The sequence below is a fragment of the Podarcis pityusensis genome, assembly GCF_964106645.2.
Source record: "Podarcis pityusensis genome assembly, chromosome: 16".
Lineage (NCBI taxonomy): Eukaryota > Metazoa > Chordata > Lepidosauria > Squamata > Lacertidae > Podarcis > Podarcis pityusensis.
The window spans coordinates 16579026-16604337 of record NC_138041.1 but is presented as its reverse complement, the minus strand read 5'-3'; the positions used below and the strand labels follow the sequence as shown (position 1 = coordinate 16604337).

At 44.4% G+C, this 25312-nt stretch overlaps 1 protein-coding gene and 1 long non-coding RNA gene across 2 annotated transcripts; one reads left to right on the top strand and one right to left on the bottom strand.

Annotated features, from left to right (window-relative positions):
* Positions 1–5055: 5055 nt before the first annotated feature.
* On the bottom strand, positions 5056–10458 carry LOC308464856. Its single transcript, XR_013980161.1, has 4 exons — positions 10420–10458; positions 7736–7776; positions 7481–7557; positions 5056–7355 (listed from the first exon to the last, which is right to left on the bottom strand). It is a non-coding gene; the product is annotated as an uncharacterized lncRNA (long non-coding RNA).
* A 363-nt stretch (positions 10459–10821) lies between these two features.
* On the top strand, positions 10822–17449 carry TXNIP (thioredoxin interacting protein). The gene is made up of 8 exons (XM_080984462.1): positions 10822–11316; positions 12739–12811; positions 12919–13066; positions 13515–13617; positions 13918–14174; positions 14727–14886; positions 15156–15307; positions 15719–17449. The coding sequence occupies exons 1-8, from the start codon at positions 11067–11069 to the stop codon at positions 15752–15754; spliced, it is 1179 nt and encodes a 392-aa protein (XP_080840588.1). The 5' UTR covers positions 10822–11066; the 3' UTR covers positions 15755–17449.
* Positions 17450–25312: the final 7863 nt, after the last annotated feature.

Here is a 25312-nt window from a genome sequence, read left to right as displayed (position 1 = left end):
TTTAAAAGCATGTTTCAAAGACCCTCCGAAATTAAGAGCCCCCACAATCCCAAACATCTCATGGCCCATTGTCAGATTTGAAAAGTCCAAACATCCCAGCATAGTGGGGTCAATCCAGCCCCCCATTTCCAAGCCAAACCAAACTTTTTCTTTCCAAATCTGGCTTTTTCCAAGTTCATTTGTCAAATCCGAAAACTCATATTCCTGTTGGGCCTGTTCTGTCAGGACACACTCCTGATTTAATTCCTGGGTGGGCTCCACATATTTTCCCACTGTCTGTTCAAAATTTCCCACTGCCTGTTCAAAATTTCTAGTCGAAGTCGCCATCCAATTCACCTTTTCATGTAATTGTTCCAGTAGGGCATTTGTTTTATAGAAAGCACACTACAAAGCTTCTGAATACATTGTCCTGCAAGGTCGAATGCCTGTTCCCACGATTGTTATCTGTAACAACTGCCGGCTCTCTGGAGTTGGCAGTCTCCCTCTAGGGGGAAAACTTCTATTTGTTCTTGCAACAAAGTTTCCCTTTTTGAGATACTTTGTCAATATTTGTTGCTTAAAGATGCGAAGGGAAGCAGTGGAATCACTATGTTTCTCTTCTTTTAGCTATCTGTCAAAATACTTGTCTCTGGTCAATGAACTTCAAACGTCAGTCCTGACACCCCGCTCCAGGATCAGGACGGAGGAAAGTTACTTTACTTTAAACTCACTTTAAACAGTCCGGAAAAGATCCCCCTCCTTCTCCTGCTGTCGAAGGGGGGTTCCACAATTTTAAATGATGAAATCCAATCCTTTAAAGGCGATTTTCTAAGCTCTAGTTTACGTTGTCTTTGCTTTATTCTGTCTACAGAAGAACGGAAGGCTGACTTCCTGTTTAGACCTTCCCGTTCCGTACCAAATTAAAAAAGGTTTTTAAAATCCAATTCCTTTCTGCTCGCAAGTCCTTATCTAATGTCCAGTTGTTCAAAATCTAAGTACTCACGGGTGCTTATTTTAGAGTCCAAATTGTCCCAGGAAAAAGGCAGCGCTCTCCGGCAACGGCTGTGCGGCTTCGCTCCACGGAAATAGCAATTGACTCACAGCACCGCGCCACTTCCCCCTCTTCACTTCGGAGCCCGTTAGTGGGTTCCTTAGCGAGTTGGGGGGGCGCTAAAGGTGCCAGCCGAGTCCCATGGTCACAGGCTTCATCCGCCTGTGATTTTTAAAAGGGTCCCCGCTTCGCCGTAGCGGAAAAGACCCGTTTCCCGCGGAGCTAGTCCCTCCTGTTCAGAGGGAGTCCGCCATTGCCGATGGCACCACCCCGGAAGTCTGTTTCTGAATATTATATCCGGTTCCTGGGAATCACAAGTGGGGAGAGTTGCTGTTGCACTCAGGTCCTGCACCCAGGGATTTGAACCCTGGTCTCTCAGGTCATGGCTCAACATTACGCCACACTGGCTCTCATGGCAGATATACTCGCAGATGGCTCTGAGATCATGTTTACCCTCAGAACCACAGATCCAAGAGTGCCCAGCCATGTTTCCTCTGTTCACAGCTCCATGGCAGTTACAAATACCAACTATTATATGAAGCATCGAATCAGCAAATTAGCATTTAGGTTGTGACAAAACATGACTAAGTACTTGAAAGACAAATAAGCCCTTCTCCCCCACACTGAGTAGGAGGAAGATGTTCTGTAATGCAAAAAGAAAACAGATGGGAAATATGAAGGAGATGGGTAGGAATCAGTGCCTGTGTCCTATCAGTGCATTAAGAGGGGGAGAGTTTGTCTGCTGTGCTCAGCCACAGTCCTTACATGTAAGCAATTAAGCCACAGTGGTTGATTCCAGACATGAAAGACCCTGGATACTATACTCTGTCCTGTGAAAGCCTGTGCCCTTGTTGTTTAACACTAGTTGTGATTTGATTATTCATTGGGGAGGGGAAAGCACTCAGTACATGCTCAAGAGGACTCTTTACATTTGTATTAACACCCTTTTTCATTCATGAATCTTGAACTAGTTCACAATATACACAAAAAGCATTAAGTTAAGGCATAACAGTTTAAAACATTCGGACAGCCATGTAATTTCAGTGGCTACAGTAGGCAGAACAACACCCACCCCCTTCATATCAACAGGAAAAGGGACTTTTTGCTGTTTGGAAGTGATGGCAATATGCATGGGAAAGTATAGGGTGAACAAATGATTAATGGGAAGGTGTGTGAACACCCTGCAAGCAAACCAGTGACCTCTAGAGGGCAGGATCCATCAATAAAAGCAGTATTTCTCAGGCTTTTGCCAAATTTTTGTGGGATATCCAGCCTCACATAACCAACATGCTTTATTTAAAGCATGAAGCGGTTAAGACCGTAGAATATGATGTCCTGCCAGGCTTAGCTAGCTCACTGCTCCTCACTGAGGGAGGGAGGCTTACCAAACTCTTTGTTTTCTCACACTTCCACCATGTGAACCCTACCAGTTATGGAGCCATCTTCCTTTCAACCAAAATACAAGCAAAATACCAACAATTTTGAGGTATTGCACAACAAACCATCTTCATGAAGATATTTGTTGTTGTTATTTTGCAATAAGTGATGGAAAAATGCACTGGGAAGTGTGGGATAACGTTTGCTTTAAGCAACATTCTATCTCACAGAAGTCTATCTGGGGTATTGTAATTTTGGGACATAAAAACCTATTAGGCTGCACATGATAAATTTACCACCTTTTGTTTGGGATACAGAGTTGAAAGTTTAAATCGTAGAATTATTTCCAGGGGGGAAAAAAGATGCACATCAAGTACATTCTCCACTCCTAAATCTGGGATAAAAGAAAGAAAAATCAACAGACAAATCCACCAAATGGACCTCTGAGGGTTTGCTTGTTTCCTTGTGAAAACAATTGAATAGAAACTGGTAGGCTACCCATGAGGTTATTTGCATTTTTCTGTGAATCTCAAGTTTGAAATTTTAAAAGAAAGCATACGTTTCTAGTGTTTGTAGTAGCAAAGAAAGTCTTGAAATGCAGGCAGAAATGGATGGTAAGCAATACAAATTAATGCCAAATTTATGGAATTTAGCTGCTGGAGCTCCTACTCAAGAAGACCTTGGGGTTCAACATTTACTTCTGTCATGAACTCATTACGTAGCCCTAGGCAAACTGCAATCTCCACTACAGCCCTTCCTCCCTTCTGCAACATGGAGATAATAAAGAGTTACCTAACTTAAAGGGTTGTTGTAAAGATTTCAAGATAATTACGTGCCTGTGTACATGTTCTCGTTGACTCTGCATGCAGTGCACTCCCACCACAGGTCTGGGAAGCAGTGTACACACCAGCCGCAATCCGTATATATCTGTATCCATCATGCCCTTTCTTATGAAATACTGCATTTTGAGGAAGTTTCCTCAAACCGTATTTGATCCGAATTGAGAAAAAGAAACATTTAGCTGCATTTTGAATTTATTTTTCATGTGCCCAGCCTGTGAAGCACTCATACTCTGAACACTGCACATAATGCTAAATGTAATTATGCTAAACGTAATTACTGGCTGCATCACTGAAGGTGTAATCCTGTACTTGAGACCTACCAGAAGAGGCAGTTGGATTTGGTGGAGTCCTGCTATTTCAGCAGAGTGCAAGCATGCCTCCACTCCAGCTGCCCAGTCCACGGGGGGGGGGGGGGGGCAACACTTGCCCTGCCCTGGGCACTGGCAAACCATGCTACACCACTGCAGGAGAGTACATAACATAGGGCTAGAGGGGTCAGAAATGACACATGGTTCTTCTGAAAGATAGCTGATTTGATTCTGATAGAAAGGAACTTGATAGAATTATCCTCCTGCCTCTCCAATGCCTATGATAGTTCTGGATGCTATGCTGCATTTATTTATTTAACAAAATTTGCATGCTGCTTGATCATAATAAAAATATAACAGAATTACTGATAAAAACGGTAAAAAGCAGATACTTTAAAACATTCAAAATATAATTAAAACCAAGAATAGGCTAAAAAGGCACGTGTTTAATCTCAGGTTTTGTGTGTCTGGATAGGTTTGCCTGAACAAAAATGTCTTTAGCAAGCATCAAAAAGAGTACAATGGAAGCCTGATGTTAACGGGCAGGGAGCTATAAAGTGTAGGTGCTGCCATACTAAAAGACTGATTTCTTACAAGCGCAGAACAAGTATTATGTGGCACCTGTAACAGTGCTAGCTCTGCAGGCTGAAGCAGTCATTTGGGCATCTATAGTGTACGGTGATCCTGGAAGCAAACTGGTCCCAAATTGTTCAGGTCTTTATATACTGATAGTAACACCTTGACTTTGGCCTTGAGAAGCAAATGAGCACCTAGTGCAGATCTCTGAGCAGAGGTGTTATATGTTGACAGAGTCTCGCTCCTCTTAGCAATCATGCTGCAGCATTCTGGACTAACTGCAGGTGAAAGGGAAGCCCCACACAGAATGTGTTGCAGTAATCTAATCCTGACGTCACCATGGCATTCCTTATGTTTGCTATTAATTTGTACTGAATTGTTCCAAAGATTTTGAGCAATAGTATTTTGTTAGCTTCCTCCAGCATGCTACTGAAAAAAAGGGATACAAATTTTGTTGTTGTTTAGTCGTTTAGTCGTGTCCGACTCTTCGTGACCCCATGGACCAGAGCACTCCAGGCACTTCTGTCTTCCACTGCCTCCCGCAGTTTGGTCAAACTCATGCTGGTAGCTTTGTGAACACTATCCAACCATCTCGTCCTCTGTCGTCCCCTTCTCCTTGTGCCCTTCATCTTCATCTTTCCCAACATCAGGGTCTTTTCCAGGGAGTCTTCTCTTCTCATGAGGTGGCCAAAGTATTGGAGCCTCAGCTTCAGGATCTGTCCTTCCAGTGAGCACTCAGGGCTGATTTCCTTCAGAATGGAGAGGTTTGATCTTCTTGCAGTCCATGGGACTCTCAAGAGTCTCCTCCAGCACCATATTTCAAAAGCATCAATTCTTCGGTGATCAGCCTTCTTTATAGTCCAGCTTTCACTTCCATACATCACTACTGGGAAAACCATAGCTTTTACTTATAATGAATACATATCATGAACTCCCAAAACTGGCTCCAGGGGAATGGCAATGCTGGATAAGACCAGCAGAGGGCTCTCCACCCTAACAGTGCTGCCATTTAACAGTGCTACCTAACAGAGACTATCTAAGATGCGATGTGGTGTTAGCAAATTCTCAGTTTGCATGTCCCTACTTCTTCCAGGCTAGAGAGGCCAACTATGGCTGTCATGCCCAAAGCAATCCCAAACCGCTGGAGCAAGCGCTGTTAGTAGCGCTCCTCCTACAGGCATCAAATAAGCTGGAGAATGTCCCCTGCTCCTCCACTCTGTGAAAGTTTTTCTTCTTTGAACCCAGAAGGGATCTGGTACACATAAAGGGGATGATCTGCCTTTCTCCCTCTCACGTGGTGCACCATGACAGCCTTAATTGTCTTGTGATTTTTTTTTATCCTTTTGACTGAGTAAGCAATCTGAGTAAGCAATCTTGCCATGTCTAAAACATTAAGCTAGCAATATCAGTAAATGTCCACAAGCATCAGTTTGGAACAGACTTGGAGATGGTAGAGACAATGCACAATTTAAAATATAGCTTTCACCCTTATACAAACCATTTGGTCATGCTGGCTAGTTATAAATAACCACTAAAGGGCAAATTCCATCGACAAAATAATTTATGCAAACAGCAGTTTAATTGCATTGATAAGAAGAAAATTAGATTTCCTACCCTAACTGAAATATAGGCTCCTAACTTCTTCCAGCCTATCTCAGTTTTTAAAAAATGTTTTAAGTTTTCCTAACGTATCTTACCATCTAAGTTCCCTGGCATTCTGTAATAAATTCCACAGTTATTCAGCCAGTGCCATAGGCAAAGATCCTGTTGTCTTCAGATAGGTGAGAGTGTGTGAGGAAGAGTTAGATAGTAAGAAGGAAGGGTGGAGTGGGAAATAAGTCTCTGAACATCTTTTATACTGTAATAGGAACTGGACCAAAACGTTCCATCTTGCATATAAATCTAATTACTTGTGTAGACAACTTTAAGGAAGATGTTGAATAGGCATTGCATATTATGAGTGTCCACAGTCTAACAATCTAAACCCCCTGCTTTCAGTTCTTTATTCAAGTCAGTTTGGCACATTCCAGTATTTTCATCCAAACCATTGCAGGGGGTGAAAGCTACATTTCCCTGCCTGCTGCAATCTCAATAATTACCAGCCTTCTCCCCTGCAGCTGCTATTTGGATTCTGAAAAAGCATGCAGAGTAAATGGAAAGATGTATATAATATTATGTCCAGTTTGACCTTTTTGTCTGCAAATCCATTAAAGATGAACTTTTCCTCATTGCACCCGGTCCTGAAATAGAAAAACCATATTCTCAGTCCTTTGAATTGCTTACCCCCTCCTATCTACAATGAGTGGAAGATTTTTGAGAACAATTTGACTTCAAGCAGAGCAGATCCCTTTAGCAGGCTTTAGTAGGAGCAGTTTATTGTGTGAAGGAAACCTTATATGGCTATATATTTATATTTTGTGTAAACAGACCAGAAGGGTATTTGTTAACAGAGGAAAAGAACAAGGAAAAACAGTTGCCAGAAGAATGCACTTCAGCAGCTGGGATCTCTCTCTCTCTGGCATTCCAGACTGGGTGGAAGGGGGGAAATAACAGAAAGTACCAGAAGCTCTAGAAACGAGTGAATATTCACCTTCTGCATTGTGACAAGTATAAAATTTGCCTTTCCAGCCCCATACATCTGTCAAGTACGAACGGCAAATAACAGCTGTCTTCCTACAGCCACATGTAATTTTTTCATAACTGCATTTAATAATAACTGGATTACTGCAATGTACTCTGTGGGGTTGCCCTTGAGGATGGTGTGGAACCTGCAGCTGGTGCAAAATGTGGCAGCTCAATGATTCATTGAGGCAGAATATCGCCAACATGTTACCCTGCAGTTGAAGGCTAAGTTCAAGGTGCTGGTTTTGGCGAATAAAGCCCTATGCAGCTTGGGACCAGGATACTTTAGAGATCATCTGATCCCTTAAATACCCAGTTGATCACTGCACTCCTCTGCAAATACTGTCTTACCAGGAGGTCTGGATTCCATACAATGTAGAAAGTGGGGCTTTAGTGTTGTGGCACCCACCCTGTGGAATTTCCTCTCCCTGGATAATAGACAGGTGCTATCTTCTGTTGTCTGTTTGGTACCTACTGAAAATTTTCCACTTTCAACAATAAAGTTGAGAAATGTCCCCGTCTGCAGCAGTATTCAAATTGCTCTTATTTTTTTCTCACTTGTCGTTTGCTGCCTTGAACTCATTTGGAAGGAACGGTAGGCTTTAAATCCAAGACATCAATAAATATAAATAAATAAAAGACCAGTCAGTTGAAACCCAAGCCTGTATTATCAATTTCTTCCTATTTGTTATGGAATAAAAATGAAGTTCCTTTTCCAATCTGACCTGAAATCCTGTTTTGGGTATGGTTGCTTACATTTCAGTCAATGATTTTGCTGCATAAGGAGGCATTGAGTTTGCTTCTAAGCAAGACAATGGAAACACAGAAGTGAGAACTGCAGAGCTGGCAATGCAATAGAAGCACATAACCGCAGAGTTGGAGAGTCCCCAAGAGATCATTCAGTCCAACTCCCTATAAATCCAACAATTCCTAACCACTTGGATGTTTGCTTTTAAATTATATCTCAAGGGATCCCTTACCACAGTGACTTGCCTGCTAGCTGTCGTGGGACAGCTTTGCTCTGCAGAAGATGGAAGCGTACCAGTCAATTCAAATGGAACTGAGGACTTCTAGGGCCCGGGACAGGAGTCTTGTTAGAATTAAGTTATAAATGCAAACAAAAAAGCAGCCGGTCCCTGGCAGGCCCCCACCACACAACTAGCTGAGTCCTCCAAGTCTTGGGACAAGTGTACCCAGCTGCCCCCACCCTGCACAAGCCTGGGGGCCTCACCATTGTGAACTGAGAGTGCAGCTGAATTTAGTACACGCTCAACAGTCCTGTGTGATGATGATGCCTTGCAACAGAAGTATGGTAGTGGGATGACCAAGCAGCGTATTTCAGGGAAGCTTGTCAGCCATGATCAATCTTCACATTCACTAGCCCCTGATATGTTTCTAAGAAACCCCAGGACTTCCCACAATATAGTTTAAAGAAAACAGTGTTCTAGATCAGGTTTCAGCAACCCGATGCCATCCTGACATTTTGGACTACATGCTGGCTGATGCTGATGGAAGTTATAGTCCAAAACATCCGGAGGGCCCCAGTTGGGTGATGGCAGACCTAGATTACCGTATTTTTCGCTCTATAGGGCGCACCGGACCATAGGGCGCACCTAGTTTTTTGGTGGGGAAATAAAGAAAATATTATTCCCCCCCCCCAGCCCCAAAGAGCAAAGAAGCCAAGACAGCGAGTGGGATCCATCCCGCTGGCTGTCTTGGCTTCCTCTTTAGCCACGCGCAACCTCTCCAGCTGGGAGAAGCTGTGCGCGGCTTTGTTTTAAGCCGTGGGGCTGGGGACGGGGGAAGCCCGAGCTTCCCCCGACCCCAGCCCCCAGAACAGGCAGCTCTCCACAAGCCTTCGGAGCCTGGCGGGAACTCCCGCGGATAGCTGCCTGAAGCCTGGGGAGCGCAGCGGCAGTTGTACGTATCGCTCCGAAGGCTTGCGGATAGCTTCCTGAAGCCTGGAGAGCAAGAGGGGTCGGTGCGCACCAACCCCTCTCGCTCTCCAGGCTTCAGCGAAAGCCTGCATTCGCTCCATAGGACGCACACACATTTCCCCTTCATTTTTGGAGGGGAAAAAGTGCGTCCTATAGAGCGAAAAATACGGTAATTAACACAGAATTTGAAGATGTGATCTTGGGTGTGTGTAGCTCAAAACACGCAAACCCTATTGTTATTTCCTTCAGCGTACCTTCAGGAACACTGTGCTATGCTTATGGCCGAATTGAGGTCAGGGAGCCAAAGGTTAAAAGCAGTCTGGCAGAGAAGAGAGTACTTGAGAAGGATACTATTTCTGGAACGTGCCTTGGATCGCAAGCACCACTGGCCATAAGCCCGTAGCAGGGCAAAAACTTCTCTGACATTTGCAGAATGCATTTGACGCCCGAGAGAAAACTAACAAAGCAGCAATTGAGATGCAGACTGACCCAGCTGAGACCAGCTAAGGTTGACTCTTCTGCGTATGCACCAAAAGTTTTAAGCACACTCTCCCCTCCACCCCCCCCCCCGAATCCTGGGAACTGTAGTTTATACCTCAGAGCTGCAATTCCCAGTAATCTTAACAAACAAAAGTTCCCATGATTTGTGTGTGTGTGTGTGTGTGTGTGTGTGTGCTTTAAATGTACAGTGTGCACGCAGCTGGAAAAATAAGACAAAGCATCATATTCGTGGACAAGGTTGGAAGTTTTTTCAATGTAAAGGATGTCATTGAGCAGCATTTCTCTTAGGAAAAGGGCTACTCCCAAAGTAAAGCAGTTGTAAAGGAGTGTGAGTGTGGTGAATTAAAGTACGTGTGTGCCACACAAATTGGTATTTCTGTTTATTTGCAAACACTGAGTTTTTACATAAATGTATGCTTCAAAGGAAATCAGAACTTCTAAGCATGACTAAATGCTACATTTTAGGAATTAAAGATTAATTGGATCTGCTACACTTTTGTGTAATAAACACCAGTTTTACTAGCCTGTAACTTTTTTAAGAACAGCTTTTTTTGATGCCTGGGGCATTGGATCTGCTGTTTAAATCTGATTTTAACTGGTCGTGTTCCTTTTAACCTTTGTTAGCATTTGATTATATTCTTTCAATTTCTCTTTCACATTCCGAGAAATGTTTTTGGATTTCCAAGACCATCTTGAGAGGACGGTCAGATCCAATTTGGGCTTCTCCTTTTTAGAACTGTCCCTTCAATTTTTCCTTTGCCAATTTAACCTCTTATTATTGCGGGGGGGGGGGGGGCTGGATTAGTGACATGCTGCTTGAGCCACAAGCTTTGTAAACTAAAACTCTAAGGAAACACTTTTTGGCAGAATGTTCAATTGTCACCCCCATGCTCTTTCAAGAATTTTAAAATATTTGTTCACAAGCCTCTTTTAATATCTTTTAGTACTGGTTGTGCTTTGTAAAAGGAAAAGGTTTAAAAAACGAAACATGTAAATATTTAAAGGACATATTTTCTCCTCAAGCTAATTTCTCCTCAAGCTAATTAAAAAGTTTATGAAGCGATTAGTTCCTTCCTCCCTTTATCCAAAGTAATGGGGCATATTGAGGTCTGAGGGGTGCAGGCTTGGAGTTCCCCTTGCAAAACTTGGCAGAGAAGGTAATAAATATATATAGAGAGATGTGCAATATATCCCTGAATAACTTAATCAAAATTTCCCTCACACACCCCGCTTAAGCGAAATTTCTCACAGCTACTACAACTCCGCTAAATCCCGCCCTCCGCGCCTCGTTGGCTAGCGGCGCTTTTTTCCTCCACCATTCTCGCCTCTCGATTGGCTACCCTCCTGCCACTCCGCTCTCCTATTTCCCCACCCAACCCCACCCCTCCCAACCGCCTGTTTCTCATTTTTTCTTACAGCCGGCATCTCTTCTACACACACTGTCCACGCGCCGCGGGCCGGCCTCCGATTGGTTGCCGGGACTGTAAACACGGCGAACCGGCCAATCGGAGCGCTGTGCACGAGGGCAGCACGAGGGTACACGAGCCGGCCGCATGGAGCTGCCTGAGATCAACAGCGTAAAGGAGGGGGAAGGTGGGTGTGGGCCGCATATAAAACGGCCGCATCCGGATGACGGTGCCAATAGCCGAGGCAGGTTTGGGAAAGAGAGGAGGCAGGAGTTCCTTAGCACTCCAATTGGCTATTACGCCTTTTATTTCGAGAAGACAAAGGGGGGAAACTTTTGTTTTAAAAAAAATATTGCCTTTTCAGTTTTGTCCCCTTAAAATATTTCTGGGCATAAAAAGCTAAGCTTTTCGGAACTCAGCCCACTTTGACCCTTTTGCCTGAGAATACTAATAACAGTTGGGTCACCATGGTGATGTTCAAGAAGATCAAGACCTTCGAAGTGGCCTTCAGCGAGCCTGACAAAGTCTACAGCAGCGGGGACAAGGTGGCTGGCCGTGTCGTGGTGGAGGTGGCCGAAGTCACCCGGGTCACCCGGGTCAGAGTTCTGGCTTGCGGGGTGGCCAAGGTCCTGTGGATCAAAGGGCCCCAGCAGTGCAAGCAGGAGATGGAATACCTTCGCTATGAAGATGTCCTCACCCTGGACGACCATCCAGCTGGTGAGCATCATGGTCTTGGGGGGGGGGCGCGTGTTTTGCGTCTCCGCTTTTGGAAAAGAATTGAAAGCCCTTCCTGGAATTTTGAGGAGCCCAACGAGTGGGTAGCTTTTGCAGCCTGGTCCTATGCATGGGGACCTGACTGTAGGGAAAGGAGACTTAGGATGGCACCTTTGGCTTTACATAGGAACATCGGAGGCCGTCTTATATAGAGTCATACCAATGATTCCTCTAGCTCAGTTTGCATGGACGGGCAGCAGTGGCTTTCCAAGTTCTCAGGCAGGGGTCTCTTCCAGCCTTTCTTTGAGATGCTGATGGGGCTTGAACTTGGGACACTTCTGTTTGCAAAGCTAATGAGTTGGTTGGAATGGTGTCCTCTTCAGTGGCGTATATATACTTGGCTCTAAATACTTGGTCCAGTTCTGCTTTTTCTTGTTTAAACTGGCTTTTGGGGGCAGGTTTTTTTTTTGTACTGGGTACAGTATCTTCCTATGTTTTCTGGGTTCTCTGTCTAGGTTTGAAACCTAGCGCAGGCTCAGAATGGGGTGGGAATGGAACTCTACCCCATTTAAAGACTGGCTTTCAAAACTTGCATCCCAGTCCTATGTGTGTTTACTTGGAATTAAGTCCCCATGAGCTTGATGGGGCTTGATTACCAAGTAAGCCCTTCTAAGATTGCAGCCTTGCAGGTCTGAGATGCAAGCAAAAGATTAGCATCAAATAGGCGCCAGCAGAGAAGAGAGAGATAATTTTCAGGCTTGGGAATAACCTAAAGCAGAGAACTACTAGGAAGTTGAACAAAGGGTCCAGGGTGATGGGTCACCTCTGAATAAAGGGCCAGCGGCAACTTCAAATCATTGTAGTTCCCTTGCTAAGCAAACTTCCGAGAGTACGGTATGTCCCAGTAACAGTTGGCGCAGCAGGGAACTGGCCAGCTGGGACTCCTGGCAGTGGATGTATTAATAGGTAGTGATTGCCTAGCAGTATGAGGAGTCCCTCATCCTGGGAGAGGGGTATAGTCGTCAACTTGGCTGAAGATCAGAGCAAGTGAGGAGAGCCAGGAAGATGTGAAATTCTTTAGACTGTTGGCTTCTGTAACTTGGACGTTTTGGTTTGTAATTGGACAGACGCACAGATACGAAAGGAGACTGAATTTTTTTAAACAGTTGAGACCTTAATTGCATGTGTGAGCAGCTAGTATTAAGGATGAGAAAAGCAGCAGTTCTTGAAATGCTGACTTGTTGGTAAAACAGAACATGGGGGTTCCTTAGGCACCACTCAAGCTTAAATCTCTTACCTGCTTAATTTTTTGAAAGTGCACTGACCTTGATAAAAAACACCTTGCATTATTAGTCATCTTAAAATACTTAAAATCTTTTCTCTATAAGCCTAACATCTTTTTCTCTTTCTGTGGTGTCTTTCCAGATGCAGATGGTTCTGTGATTCTGAGACCAGGAAACACCTACGAGTACAAGTTTGGATTTGAGCTACCTCAGGGGTAGGTATTGGCCAGACATGGCCACTGATACGTTAGTATTAAAATACAGGATTTATCACCGCTTGCCTGCCTTTCCTGTGTCTAATGAGACATTTGTATTCTTTCAGGCCGCTTGGTACTACTTTCAAGGGCAAATATGGCTGCGTTGACTATTGGGTGAAGGCTTTCTTGGATCGTCCATCCTTCCCGACTCAAGATATAAAGAAGCGCTTTGAGGTCATGGATCAAATTGACGTCAACACTCCAGACCTGATGGTAATTACCACTTGAGGTTGTCCTTTGATAGCTTTGGTCATTTGTCAGTCATCAGCTTAGGTAGATTTAGTGCCACAGCTAATCTGAAACAGGCCATCTTTCAGCATTTTTTAGTGAACTTTGCTTCAGAATTTGGAATTCTCTCACTCCCAATTGCTGTTCAGTTGGTTCAAAGTCTTCACAGAGACATGCATCTCTGTTCATCTTTAGCTTGAAATTAATAGTCTGTGTCCAATTGTCTCATTTACTATCTGTTGAAGCAAGATACTTGTGAATAATTAGTTATAACTCAAGGGGTGATTGAAGGTCTGGCAAGGTACCAAAGGCTGAACTCCTGAGACTACAGATAGTACATATGAACAGGAGCAACACTTTGGAAATTAGTCAATGTTGGATGTATGTATGTATGTATGTATGTAACAATATCTTCTTGTGCATTTCTTTTCAGTCACCTGTAGCTGCCAAGAAGGAAAAGAAAGTGTCCTGTATGTTTATCCCTGATGGGCATGTGTCTGTTAGTGCCAGGATTGACCGCAAAGGATTCTGTGAAGGTGAGGCCTGGCTCCTTTCCTCTTCAGGAAACGGGAGTTGATGAGGAAGGGTGGAAAATTTGAATAAATGATGTAAATGGCTAGTAGTCAGACCTGTAACTGCTAGCTGTTCCAAGCCGAGCATAGTTCAAGGGCTGGAGATATAGGTGTGGTTTGGGGATTTAATGAGGAGCTTGGATGCAAGCAGGGAAAGTCATCATTGAAAAATGTGGCACCTAACTGATCTCAATGAAGATCTGCTGCAGTGGGCAAATTCTGTAGGTCTTCCACAACTAAGCTTCTTCTCCTTGTTCTTACCAGGTGATGACATATGTATCAATGCCGACTTTGAGAACACCTGTTCCCGGATTGTGATGCCCAAGGCAGCCATTGTTGCTAAGCACACCTACCTGGCCAATGGGCAGACCAAGGTCTTCTCCCAGAAGCTCTCATGCGTCCGAGGCAACCACATTGTCTCTGGCATGTCTGAATCATGGCGTGGCAAGACCCTCCGGGTCAAGAAGATCAAACCGTCCATACTAGGCTGCAACATCCTGCGTGTGGAGTACTTCTTGCAGGTGAGGGGCTTAAAAAGGCAACCCCCCCCCCCAAATCTTCCTTGTTCTTGGCTTCTGTTGAGGGCTTACAGAATCCATACTGAATTCAAGCACTGAGGTCATATTCAGGGGTGAATTCTGGGAACTGCATAGCCCCAGAATCTATTTTGAATTCTAGGCTGTCACCTGAAATGTTTTTAAAAGGCATTTCGTACATCATTATCAAAACTGGCTAAGATACCTCTGGGCTTAAGACTTCCAAGGGAGATACATCCCAGTAGACTTAAGCCCTGACAACTTTAAGGACAGGACATTTGATCTGGATTAAAGAGCTTCACTGCAAGATGGCTGACCTCTTAATTCCCAGCAAGCCAAGACAGAAAACACCATACTTCTGATATATTCTGTCTGAGAGATCTTGCATTTAATGACAGCTGCTTTCAAGCCCTGAAACACATCCCTGTAGGCATGGAGTAGCCCTCCTTTCCCCACATCCCCCACAGACTATATTATCTCTCTCAAGAAGGCACCACATTACATCTCACCACATATTTTCCTGTGGTTTTTTTGCAGATCTATGTCAGTGTCCCAGGCTCCAAGAAGATCATCCTGGAGTTGCCACTCGTCATTGGCAGCAAGTCTTCTGGCATTGGCAGCCGCAGCTCTAGCATGGCTAGCCAGACCAGTTCCGAGATGAGCTGGGTGGACCTCAACATCCCAGATGCCCCAGAAGGTGAGCAGAGCTTCCCGGATGCCTTTTTGTTGTTGAAAATGTAGCCTTCTAGTTAGGAGTTAAGGTGGGCCTCTGCAAGGACACAATTGCAGGGGTTGGAGGTCTTTAGAAAGCGGGTGGTAAGAAGCAGCCTTGTCACTCAGTTTTGGGAAGAGCTAGGATTTCTAAATTCCATCAAGTATCTGTTGCTCCAAACACATTACACCAGAAGTATTTGATAGATTTAGGAAAGAATGGACTGACGTGTATCTGTTTTTTTTCCAATATAGCACCTCCATGCTACCTGGACATTGTTCCTGAAGACCACCGCCTGGAGAGTCCCACCACCCCTCTTTTAGATGAGCTTGACAACTCCTTTGACAGCCCCATCTTCATGTATGCTCCAGAGTTCAAGTTCATGCCACCGCCTACCTACACAGAGGTGAGACATCCGACTCTTGTCACACAATAAAATGTGACTGCAGCACATTTTGCAACTGGTAGGAATAAAACACGGCTTGCAAGTGGTAGGAATAAAACCAGGGCGAAGAGATGGGGGTGTGGGGTTCACTGAAGAGCAGCCATGCAAAGCAAGCTTTGCGAATATTATTGTGGCTTAAGTAGGTTCTATTCCAAACTTCAGCTTTTGCACTCTACCTGAAGGGGAATGGATCCAGTTGCAAAGCCTTAAAATTTATTTCATTTATATGGGATTATTCTGCCAAGTCCCCCAAGGTGGTCTTGCAATCAAAAATAGTAATTCAAATAAATAGTAGAGAATATTTACAAGCTGACTTCTGGAGCTGATAGACCTTCATCTTACACACACCCTCTGTTCTTCCCTCTTTTCCAGGTGGATCCTTGCACTATCAACAACAATGTCCAGTGAGCACCAATCAAAGGACATTTATGCAGTTGTCTTTTATCCAGCTTTTTCTGGACTTTTAACAATTGCACTCATAGAGATTATGCACCAGGCAGAAATTCCCTGATGAAAAGGGAAGGAAGACCTCATGGTGTCAGCACATCTCGTGGAAGACTTGTCGGCAAGGAGCTGAATTGAATGGCTCTTTATGCCTTTGTGTACTTGCCACAGGCCAAGAGAAGCTATGTGGGTCGGTGGTGGACCCAGGCCTCGGCTCTCCCCTATAGCCAGGTGCTGAAGTGAAACTTTCAAGATGGGACTGTAGGGTAGGGCAGGCATTTCTGAATGAGGGGAGGTGAAAGGCCAACAACAGACCAACAGTTTGGAAGAAATACTACTGAATGACAACCAACAACCATTTGTATCTGTTCAAAATTGTTTTGAATGTGGTGATTTAGATACATGAGGTTGTATGTCTGAAGATTTTTCAATAGGACAAGCAAGCTTTTGGTAGTTTGTTTCTTGCAGTTTTTTTGAGTAAAAGTGCTTTCTCAGGTTTTAAAACCTAACACCCTGATCTTTGGGACACTTGGAAAAAAGTGTGGGGAGAGTTGCTAGATGGACAGTGGTAGGTTGGTAGGTGTTGCTGCAGATGCTGGATGGGATTGGGGTTTTCTCTCAATAGCATTAAGTGAAGGAATGAGGTGAGAATAGAAAAGTATAGCAGGTGGTGTTAAGTGTTAGGTTGTAATAAACACTCCATCCAAAGGGGCAAAAAAAAGCCCCAGGGAGAAGAAGTCCCAGCTTCTTAAGAAGCAATAATTTTGTGTTCTTTTGTGTTTGCCTATCGAGCAAATCAAACACTGTTTAGAAGTCTAGCTTTCTAAAACAGGCTCAAGTGTTGTTGTAATGGACTTTTGTGGCACTTAATTTCTGTGGTTTTCTGTTTTTGTCTAATTCTACGTTCTCCTTAGTATGTAAACAAGCAAACATTGTATAAGGGAGAAAAATCACTATATGCCTGTTTTTTTTCTTATCTTGAATCTTTAGTGTTGTGTGACTATAAACCAATGTTGATAATTTGGGGTATGGGGCAAGTTGTTGGCAGCCTTGAATGATGCAAGGGCAGGATCTGAGGCTCTGGTGGGGGGGGGCAGCACTTTCCCCCACCATCTTCTTGAGAGGTTTCTCATGCATTCCCTTGGTTATCAAAAGCCCAGCAATATCTAAAGACCAATCTCTATATATTTTGTTGAATGGTGCCAAACAGCTTTGTACTTTCCCACAAAGCTGACACAAGCAGAATAAAATTGGGCATGGCTTTAGGCTTGTGTGAAATCAAATAAGGAAGCATATCTATTTCTGGGCTGCTCTTCTTCACCCCCCCGCTCCTATATTTTTCAGCAGATAACTTGGTTTATTCCCCACTGATGGAAAAATGCACTTTCTTTAAACAGTTTTTGAAAAACAGCACTGCATATCTAAAGTGTTAATTGATCCCAGATTTTGTCACTCCAAATATCTTGTCACAAGATACTATATAAGTGACAGGTGGACATAAATTTGGGTGTACTGATTTGTTTTCCTATTGTGTATTTTGTTGCTCCGTTTTGCTTTATTTTGTACTGGTTTGAAAATTTAATTATATTTTGTACTACTGCAGTTCTGCAGGATCCCCCTTTTGGGGTCATGTTTCTAATAAATGTTGAAAAATTGAAATGCCAGTGTCTTTGTCTGCTTAGGCATTCTTGGAGGGAGGGTAGGTGGCGGGGTGGTAGTGGTCAGTTTCTCACCACATCCTCAAATTTTGCACGTGACCATGCAATTGTAAGTGGGTTTGCATTAACTTAATTTGCACAATGGGACGCGGGTGGCGCTGTGGGTAAAACCTCAATGCTTAGGACTTGCCGATCGTATGGTCGGGGGTTCGAATCCCCGCGGCGGGGCGAGCTCCCGTCGTTTGGTCCCAGCTCCTGCCCACCTAGCAGTTCGAAAGCACCCCCAAGTGCAAGTAGATAAATAGGTACCGCTTTATAGCGGGAAGGTAAACGGCATTTCTGTGCGCTGCACTGGTGCTGGCTCGCCAGAGCAGCTTCGTCACGCTGGCCACGTGACCCGGAAGTGTCTTCAGACAGCGCTGGCTCCCGGCCTCTTAAGCGAGATGAGCACGCAACCCCAGAGTCGGTCACGACTGGCCCGTACGGGCAGGGGTACCTTTACCTTTAATTTGCACAATACATATGGTGAACTGGATATAACGGGATCATAAGAAGGGAAATCTCTAAATTCATGTGAATGAAAACTACCAAAAACCCATCTTCATAGAACTGAAAGGGACACGAAAGCATCATCTAGTCCAACCCCATCAGCAGGAATCGCAGCTGATGGCATATAAAGAAATGGTGTTTCTAATGCTAATGGGAGCCAGTGTCGCACAGATTCAAATTCCCACCTTGCCATGATGCTCAAGGGGTGGTGATATTGGGATACTTGGTTTAACTTGCCTAAAGGTGCTTGTGGCAATAAAAGAGGTATTCATATGTTCTGCCCTCAGCTCCCTGGACATTAGTGGTAGACTAATGTAACAAAAGTACCAAACAATAATATAAAATACTGGACTCTCGGCCCTGTTAAATCCAAATTACGGGAAAGGCACTTCACTCACTGGAGCTTGTAATTCTCGTCTTCCTGCTGGATGTTTTTGTGTGAGACCCACTGAACTTGCCTAATGAGAAGGTTTAAAAAATACATATCGAGCAGCTAATTTGGAGACTCTGGTTGGGGCAATGCCTACCTATCTATTAGCTGCATTAAGTCTCAAATACTTGCAAAAATGTAGCCAGTTCCATTTGTGCCTCTTGCTTCTCGGGTGTCTAGGTTGCAGATCGGCACTATGTTTCCCTTTGGCCAATCAGTATAGCAGCAAGTAATGGGGTTGAGAGGAACTCTGAGAGAACTTGAACCCTAACGCTGCTAACTTAACCATTGCTGGGAGCACCTGAGGTCTTACTGATACCCTAGAGGAGGTGATTGGCATAGATGTGGTTAGGACACTGGCAGAGATGTGAAAGCCAATGGCCAATGCACTCTTGCTTTGTGGGGGATCCTTTGGGAAGCAGAACAGAAATCGCCACAACTTTGATAAAACCTGCTGTTGAGCTGAGCGATGGAAGTTGTCAAGACCACTGATCCATTTAACCCAGCTCTGCCTCTTCTGACTTTGCATTAGTGAGCTTTCTACCTGGGTAAGGTAAAGGTAAAGGGACCCCTGACCATTAGGTCCAGTTATAGCCGACTCTCGGGTTGTGGCGCTCATCTTGCTTTATTGGCCGAGGGAGCCGGTGTACAGCTTCCAGGTCATGTGGCCAGCAAGACTAAGCCGCTTCTGGCGAACCAGAGCAGCGCACGGAAACGCCGTTTACTTTCCCGCCGGAGCGGTACCTATTTATCTACTTGCACTTTGACATGCTTTCGAACTGCTAGGTTGGCAGGAGCTGGGACCGAGCAACGGGAGCTCACCCTGTCGCAGGGATTCAAATCGCCGACCTTCTGATCGGCAAGTCCTAGCGTCTGCCTGGGTACCTTTTTCAAAACTCAGAACCATCTGCACATTCAGCTATGCCCCCCCCCCCCAGCTCCCATACATACTCAGATCTTGGGTTGCCTCTCAGAGAGAGTTTCAGAGGGTTTTCAACGAGGGACGGGGCCTTTTCAGTGGTGGCCTCTCCACAGAATGCTCTCCCAAGCCAGGCCTGCCAGGTGCCAACATTAACACTCTTTTGGTGCCAGGTTTAGATGTACCTCTTCTCCCAGGCTTTTGAATGACTGTGACGATCTTTCTTATTGCTGTTTCTATGTTGTGCATTTTAGGGACGGGGTATTGTTTGAATCGTTAAACTTGGTGGCGGGTTTGTTTTAATTACATGTGTTGCCTAGAGACATTATAATGAACATCCCGGCAAGGCTGCCTGGCGCCAGCACTGAACATCCTCGTGACTCCAGGTAAAACCCTTTTATCTTCTCCCAGGACAGCATGTGACTAGTTCTCATGAATGTTCTGCTATTAACCAAAGAAAATGTTTCCTACTGCTAATGTTTTTTCTGGGTCTTTTTCTGGATCATTTAGCTCCTAATTTTTTTGGTGTGAGTTACATATATATATATATATATATATATATAGACATAGATATAGATATATATTGGCAGTAAGTAACAACAACAACCTTTTTAAATTTATTTTTATTTCCACAGTGGGAACAGGATGTTGAATTAGATGGGGCATTGGCCTGAATCAGCAGGCTCTTGTGTTCTTAAGGCTGGTCAGCACAATGTATGACAGTGGTTTCCCCCAAGATCTCAGGCAGGAGACTTTGCTAGCTTTGCTTGGAGATACCAGGAATACTAGGAAAGGAACCTGGGACCTTTTGTGAGCTTAGCAACTGTTTTGCCACTGAGCTACAGTCCTTTCCCCCTGGAAACCCACCAATGTTGGCAGACATGCTCCTTTTTGTCTAATAACGTCTCTGTGTTCATTCCATTTTTATATTTTCACCTACGCCCCCATTTATACACATTTATTTATACCGTTAGCATGTTTACACAGGAATGCAGGAATACATAAAGATCAAATAGATGAGAACTACAATAAATTAAAATCAACACATGCCTGTACCCCATCATTCTACTTACCGTTTCAAAATTGAAAAAAGGCTAATTTATCCACAAATACTTAACTTGCAATCTCTTATGATATGTTAATTTGATATTTATCATAATTGACCATATTCCCCGCCCCCTAATCCATTAAAAAATGGATTGGTCTGAATGTGTAATATGTGCACAGGCAGACATACACTATTTTCATGAACAGCAAACAATCACACAGATTTAGCCATTTTGGAACCTAGCAAGGACATTTTCAAGTTTAACAGAACTCATCTTCATGCAAGGAGTTTTTGAAGAGTTCTGTGAAAGCTGAAAGCTCACGTCCTTCAATGCGAACCTTAACCAGCCCAGCGAAAGATGCTGTTTCTTCAATTAATATATTTTATCTCTTCTCCTTTGGAAGCAATGTCAGGGACTGCCATTAACAGCTTCACTCAGAGGAGTCAATAAAGTTAAAAGGGTACATAAAAATGGAGAAAAAACTTATCTTTGCTTGCCTCAGCCTGGCAACTGTGTTAAATGGGCAAGCCGCCAGCCATGGTGGTAAGGGAAACACAAACAAGCATAATCACAAAGGTGCCCCAGATAAGGTAGATGAAATCTTGCAATCAGAACAGAGGGCAGTGGCCTGCAATTAAATTGCCCTAAGAGAGGTCTGGCAGTGTTTGTTCTAATGGCTCGTGAGAGATGGGGCTGGGTCGGAGGAGGCTGCAGCATGTATACGTGAGATAAAGATGACTGCACGTCATGTAGAGTCTTATCTGTCTCTCATTGCCCCGTCTGTGCACGGAGCAGCGGGGCAGCTGAGGTTTCATAAAGCCTTCTGCTTCCAAACAGTCCAGCCTCTGAAAATTCCTCGAAATGGGCTCCTTTGCTGCTCAGCACATTACGACAAGACAGCAGTGCTCCTTTGCAGACACTGCAGCCGACGCACTAATGTGTCACGACACACAGTTTGGAAAGCTCTGAGTTAGACAATCAAAACACAAACACTGGTCAGTAGGCAAGCAAAGATGGAGTGAGGAATCCCAGCCCACTTGCAAAAAATTTGATCCCAAGCAAAACCCATCTCACGTTGCTGGGGGGGAAAGTGCCTCTGAGTTTGTGCAAAGGCTCCTTTCTCTCACTGCTTGAGGCATCTTTCATAGCTCAGGCTGCAGGATCTGCTGAGCTGCCCAGGGTCCTGACCACACCTGCATTGCTCTAATCTGCATGGAAGAGGCACCAGCTATTGCTTCTGCTTCTCCCATGACCCCAAACCCCAGCAGGATGGGGTAACAACTGCTGTGCAGTTACAGAGCTGCTCTGTGAATCGCGGGCTCCACTTCTGCCTTCTCCCACTCCTCTGCCCCTGACATGAAAGGTCCTGGCCAGGTATCTGAAAAGACTACCCAGAGAACTCATTGATCTAACCTCCTTCCACCTCATCTTGATGCTTCATAAAAAGAATTGAGATTTAGGTGTGCAATAATCTTCTTTTGAGGGGGGGAAACTTTATTGAAGTGAAGCAAACAAATAGACACAGCAAAAATAACAGAAACAACAACAAAAACAGGAAAGTATATACGGAAGAGACAAATGATTTTTTTAGGAAAGCCAGGTTTCACCTTGCACTGTGGAGAGGGAGCCTGCTCCACCTTGCCTGCTCCATCTTGCTTTCAACATATTTCCGTGATATTTCCTTTTTCAAATATGTAGAAATATTTGTTAATCCTCAACAATATTCTGCTGTGCTCATGTTCCATGTCTGCTCTGAGGATGCTGTGCAATGCTTTTCTTTCAATACCTTCTCTCTCTTTTTCTTATTTCCCTCCTGTAATTTTGTCCTGGTCTTTATAATTTTAAAACTTCAGTAAAAATTATATGAAAAGCAAACAAACCCCAAATTGCAACCAGCTTGCGAAAGCGCAGCTGGTGGGTGCTCTCGCCAGCATCTCAAAGAGCAGGAGAAGAGACTTTGGGCCAAGAGAAGATGGTAACCTTTGTACAACATGCTTTGGAGAGAGGACTCTGCCAACGGGCTTATCCGACACCACTGCTGAAATAAGCCAACACTGTTGATCCCCCTTCAGCCTAGCGGGACAGGTGGGAAAGGGCCAACAGGCCAACCAGGGTAAAGTTGAGAGGGAGTGAGGAGGTGGGAGGTAGGCTGGGGAGGGAGGGAGAATATAAGGTTGATCTAAGGGTCACCCTCAACTTGCCATGCAGACAGCTGCCAATCAGTGGTTGCCTCTGCAAAGATTGCTTGGGCAGAGCAATCTGAGTCCAGCAGGGCTGGATGAAGTTACAGACCTAGCAGCAAATCCTGATACGCTCCTCAGAAGTGTTTTTTGAAAAAACGAAATAGGCTTGGGGGCTCAAGTCTGCTTAGCAGCCATTCTTAGGAGCACCCCAATTCCAGATTTTTGTGTTCATGGGTGAAGAGTCTGCAGACAAATGATGGTAACTGTTAAGAGATCAGAAGGATATACAGTGGTACCTTTGGTTACGTACTTAATTTGTTCCGGAGGTCCGTTCTTAACCTGAAACTGTTCTTAACCTGAAGCACCACTTTAGCTAATGGGGCCTCCCGCTGCCGCTGCGCGATTTCTGTTCTCATCCTGAGGTAAAGTTCTTAACCTAAGGTACTATTTCTGGGTTAGCGGAGTCTGTAACCTGAAGCGTATTTAACCCGAGGTACCACTGTAATTCAGTTGTTCCCAAAGTGGGTGGTATTGCCCTCCTGGGGGGGATTACCCCGGGGGGGGGGCGCTTTAAGAGGCAAGGGGGTGGCAGAGGGACACTGGAGACATCAATGACTCTCTGGCTTTGAAAAGCGAGTTCCTCTCAGCTATGTTGAATTAAAGTACATCGTTTTCATTGCATTTTGAATAAACGTGCAACTAATTGTTACTGTTTTGAATTTCATTGTGCTTTCATGTTCCTTATTGGGTTGTGCAAACTGCTGTTCTGAATGATGCTTTTCATAGGGCAAGGGGCACTGAGGATGAGTTCATGGAACCAAGGGGACGCTGGCCAGAAAAATTGGGAACCACTGATAATAATCTGTAATTGGAGAGCTGGAAAACGTGTGGAAAAGAGGATCAGGATGGTCGCGGTGGGGGGGGGGGTGAGAGCACCTTTCCTAGGAGGAAAGCTAAAATCAGGGATAAAACAGATGTTCTTGGACTCCATCTCCCCCCTGACCTCTGGCCTTGCTGGTGAAGTCCATTTTGAAGGCCACAGGTTCCCCATCCCTATCACATGGAGACAACAGAAGAGCATGGGACGTGTTATGTAAAGGAGCCTACAGGTACTGGCATCTGTTAGAAGTGATACAACCTCTGTCAAAACTCACAGATTGCTTTGCCCACCAGACCATGCAAGGCAATTCCTCTGAACTCCATGACCAGCAACCAGAGCTAGCCATATTGTATATCAGTCTAAATAGCAGGGTTCTCTGCCAACACTAAATAAGTCTTAAATAAGCAGCCCTGATAAAATTACATAAGATCCATGTCTGTGGCCAGTATCTCTACAGCAGTGTGCCCCAACCTGTGCCCTCCTCCAGATGTTTTGGACCACAACTCTCATCAGCTCCAGTCAGCACTCGCTGAGGACGATGGGAGTTGTAGCCCAAAACATCTGGAGGGAACCAGGTTGGGGAGTAGGGCTGCTCTAAAGTACTAGCTGCAGATATTAAGTAGTGTCCTTGCACATGTGATGAATGCACAGAATTCGCTTTGCTGAGGATTTCAGAATGTCTTTTTTCTTTAAGAACCCCAAATCTTAATTTTAAAATTGCTGGGATTATTTCGTTTTGGGCAGTTGAAAGTTAGTTAAAGATGAATTGCACATACTTACTACGGAAATATACCGGTATTTTGTTAAGTTTCTCACATTGGGACCTGTTCTTTCCCCCCGTTTTCATTTACAAAACTCTGTACTCTGATAGTAGGCTTAAAAGCAGCCCCAGCCAGCACAGTGTTGGTGTTGTTGTTGTAAGAAAATCATTTCTTACATTTATATCCAGGGCTTTTGTTCAGCCAGAACTCTCCAGAACTCAGTCATGGCACCTCTCACCATTATAAGAGAACAAGGGAGACGTTCATGGTGAGCACCTCTTTTTCTACAAAAAAAACAAACCACATTGTTTATATCTCACTGTTTTCTCTGAAATGCTTGCAGAGAGGGAATGCGCATAACAGATTGTCATTGAATTGGCTACTCACTGTCTTGCACTGGAGCTACCTGCAAATCACAGCCTCTGGAAATCCTTATTTTTCTTTGCATTTATATGCCATAGAGCAAAGTTTAACAGCTGACCTCCCTTTCCTGCAGCCAGTGATCAGCACCTGTGAAAATTTCAAGTTCAGGAAATCTCAAGGTCAGACACCCTGAGGCATTTATGGTCCAGGAGAACGGTTACGACTTTCATGTGACTCTCTCTTACCCTTGATGACCGAAATAAAAGTATTGCAAACAAAGGATGGTTGAGAAATTAACAGAATTTCCTAGTAAAAGATCGTTCTCAAAATGCATTCATTAATGGTAACCTCCTCCTCCTTCCTGCCCTCTCCAGTCTGCTTCTCACACCAAGGCAAAAGCATTATGGCAAGCGAGGGCTCCTTTGTGCATGTGCAGAGTGTCTTTCCTACAAGGAGATGAATAGGGCACAACAGTCCTGCTCTGGGATACCGGGAATGTAAATCAACTGCTGCTCTGGCTTCAAAGCCCATATACTCCCAAACATATTTTCTGAGCCATGAGGCATGAGGACTAGAAACTTGGAGACCTTGTACTGCCTCATCATAATCCTGGATTTGTAGGGAATGTGGGAGAAGAAGGCAGGAGAGAAGGCAGAAGATAGAGTGACACAGAGGGAAACGGTGATTTTAAACAACAGCGGATATTTTAATAAAGCTGGGGTGGAAGGAC

Excerpts from the sequence above, each read along its gene's own strand:
- TXNIP (XM_080984462.1), top strand. The coding sequence starts at position 11,067 with ATGGTGATGTTCAAGAAGATCAAGACCTTCGAAGTGGCCTTCAGCGAG. Across the intron at positions 12,812-12,918 it reads GGATTTGAGCTACCTCAGGG|GCCGCTTGGTACTACTTTCA; the intron begins GTAGGTATTGGC and ends GTATTCTTTCAG. Across the intron at positions 15,308-15,718 it reads CACCGCCTACCTACACAGAG|GTGGATCCTTGCACTATCAA; the intron begins GTGAGACATCCG and ends CCTCTTTTCCAG.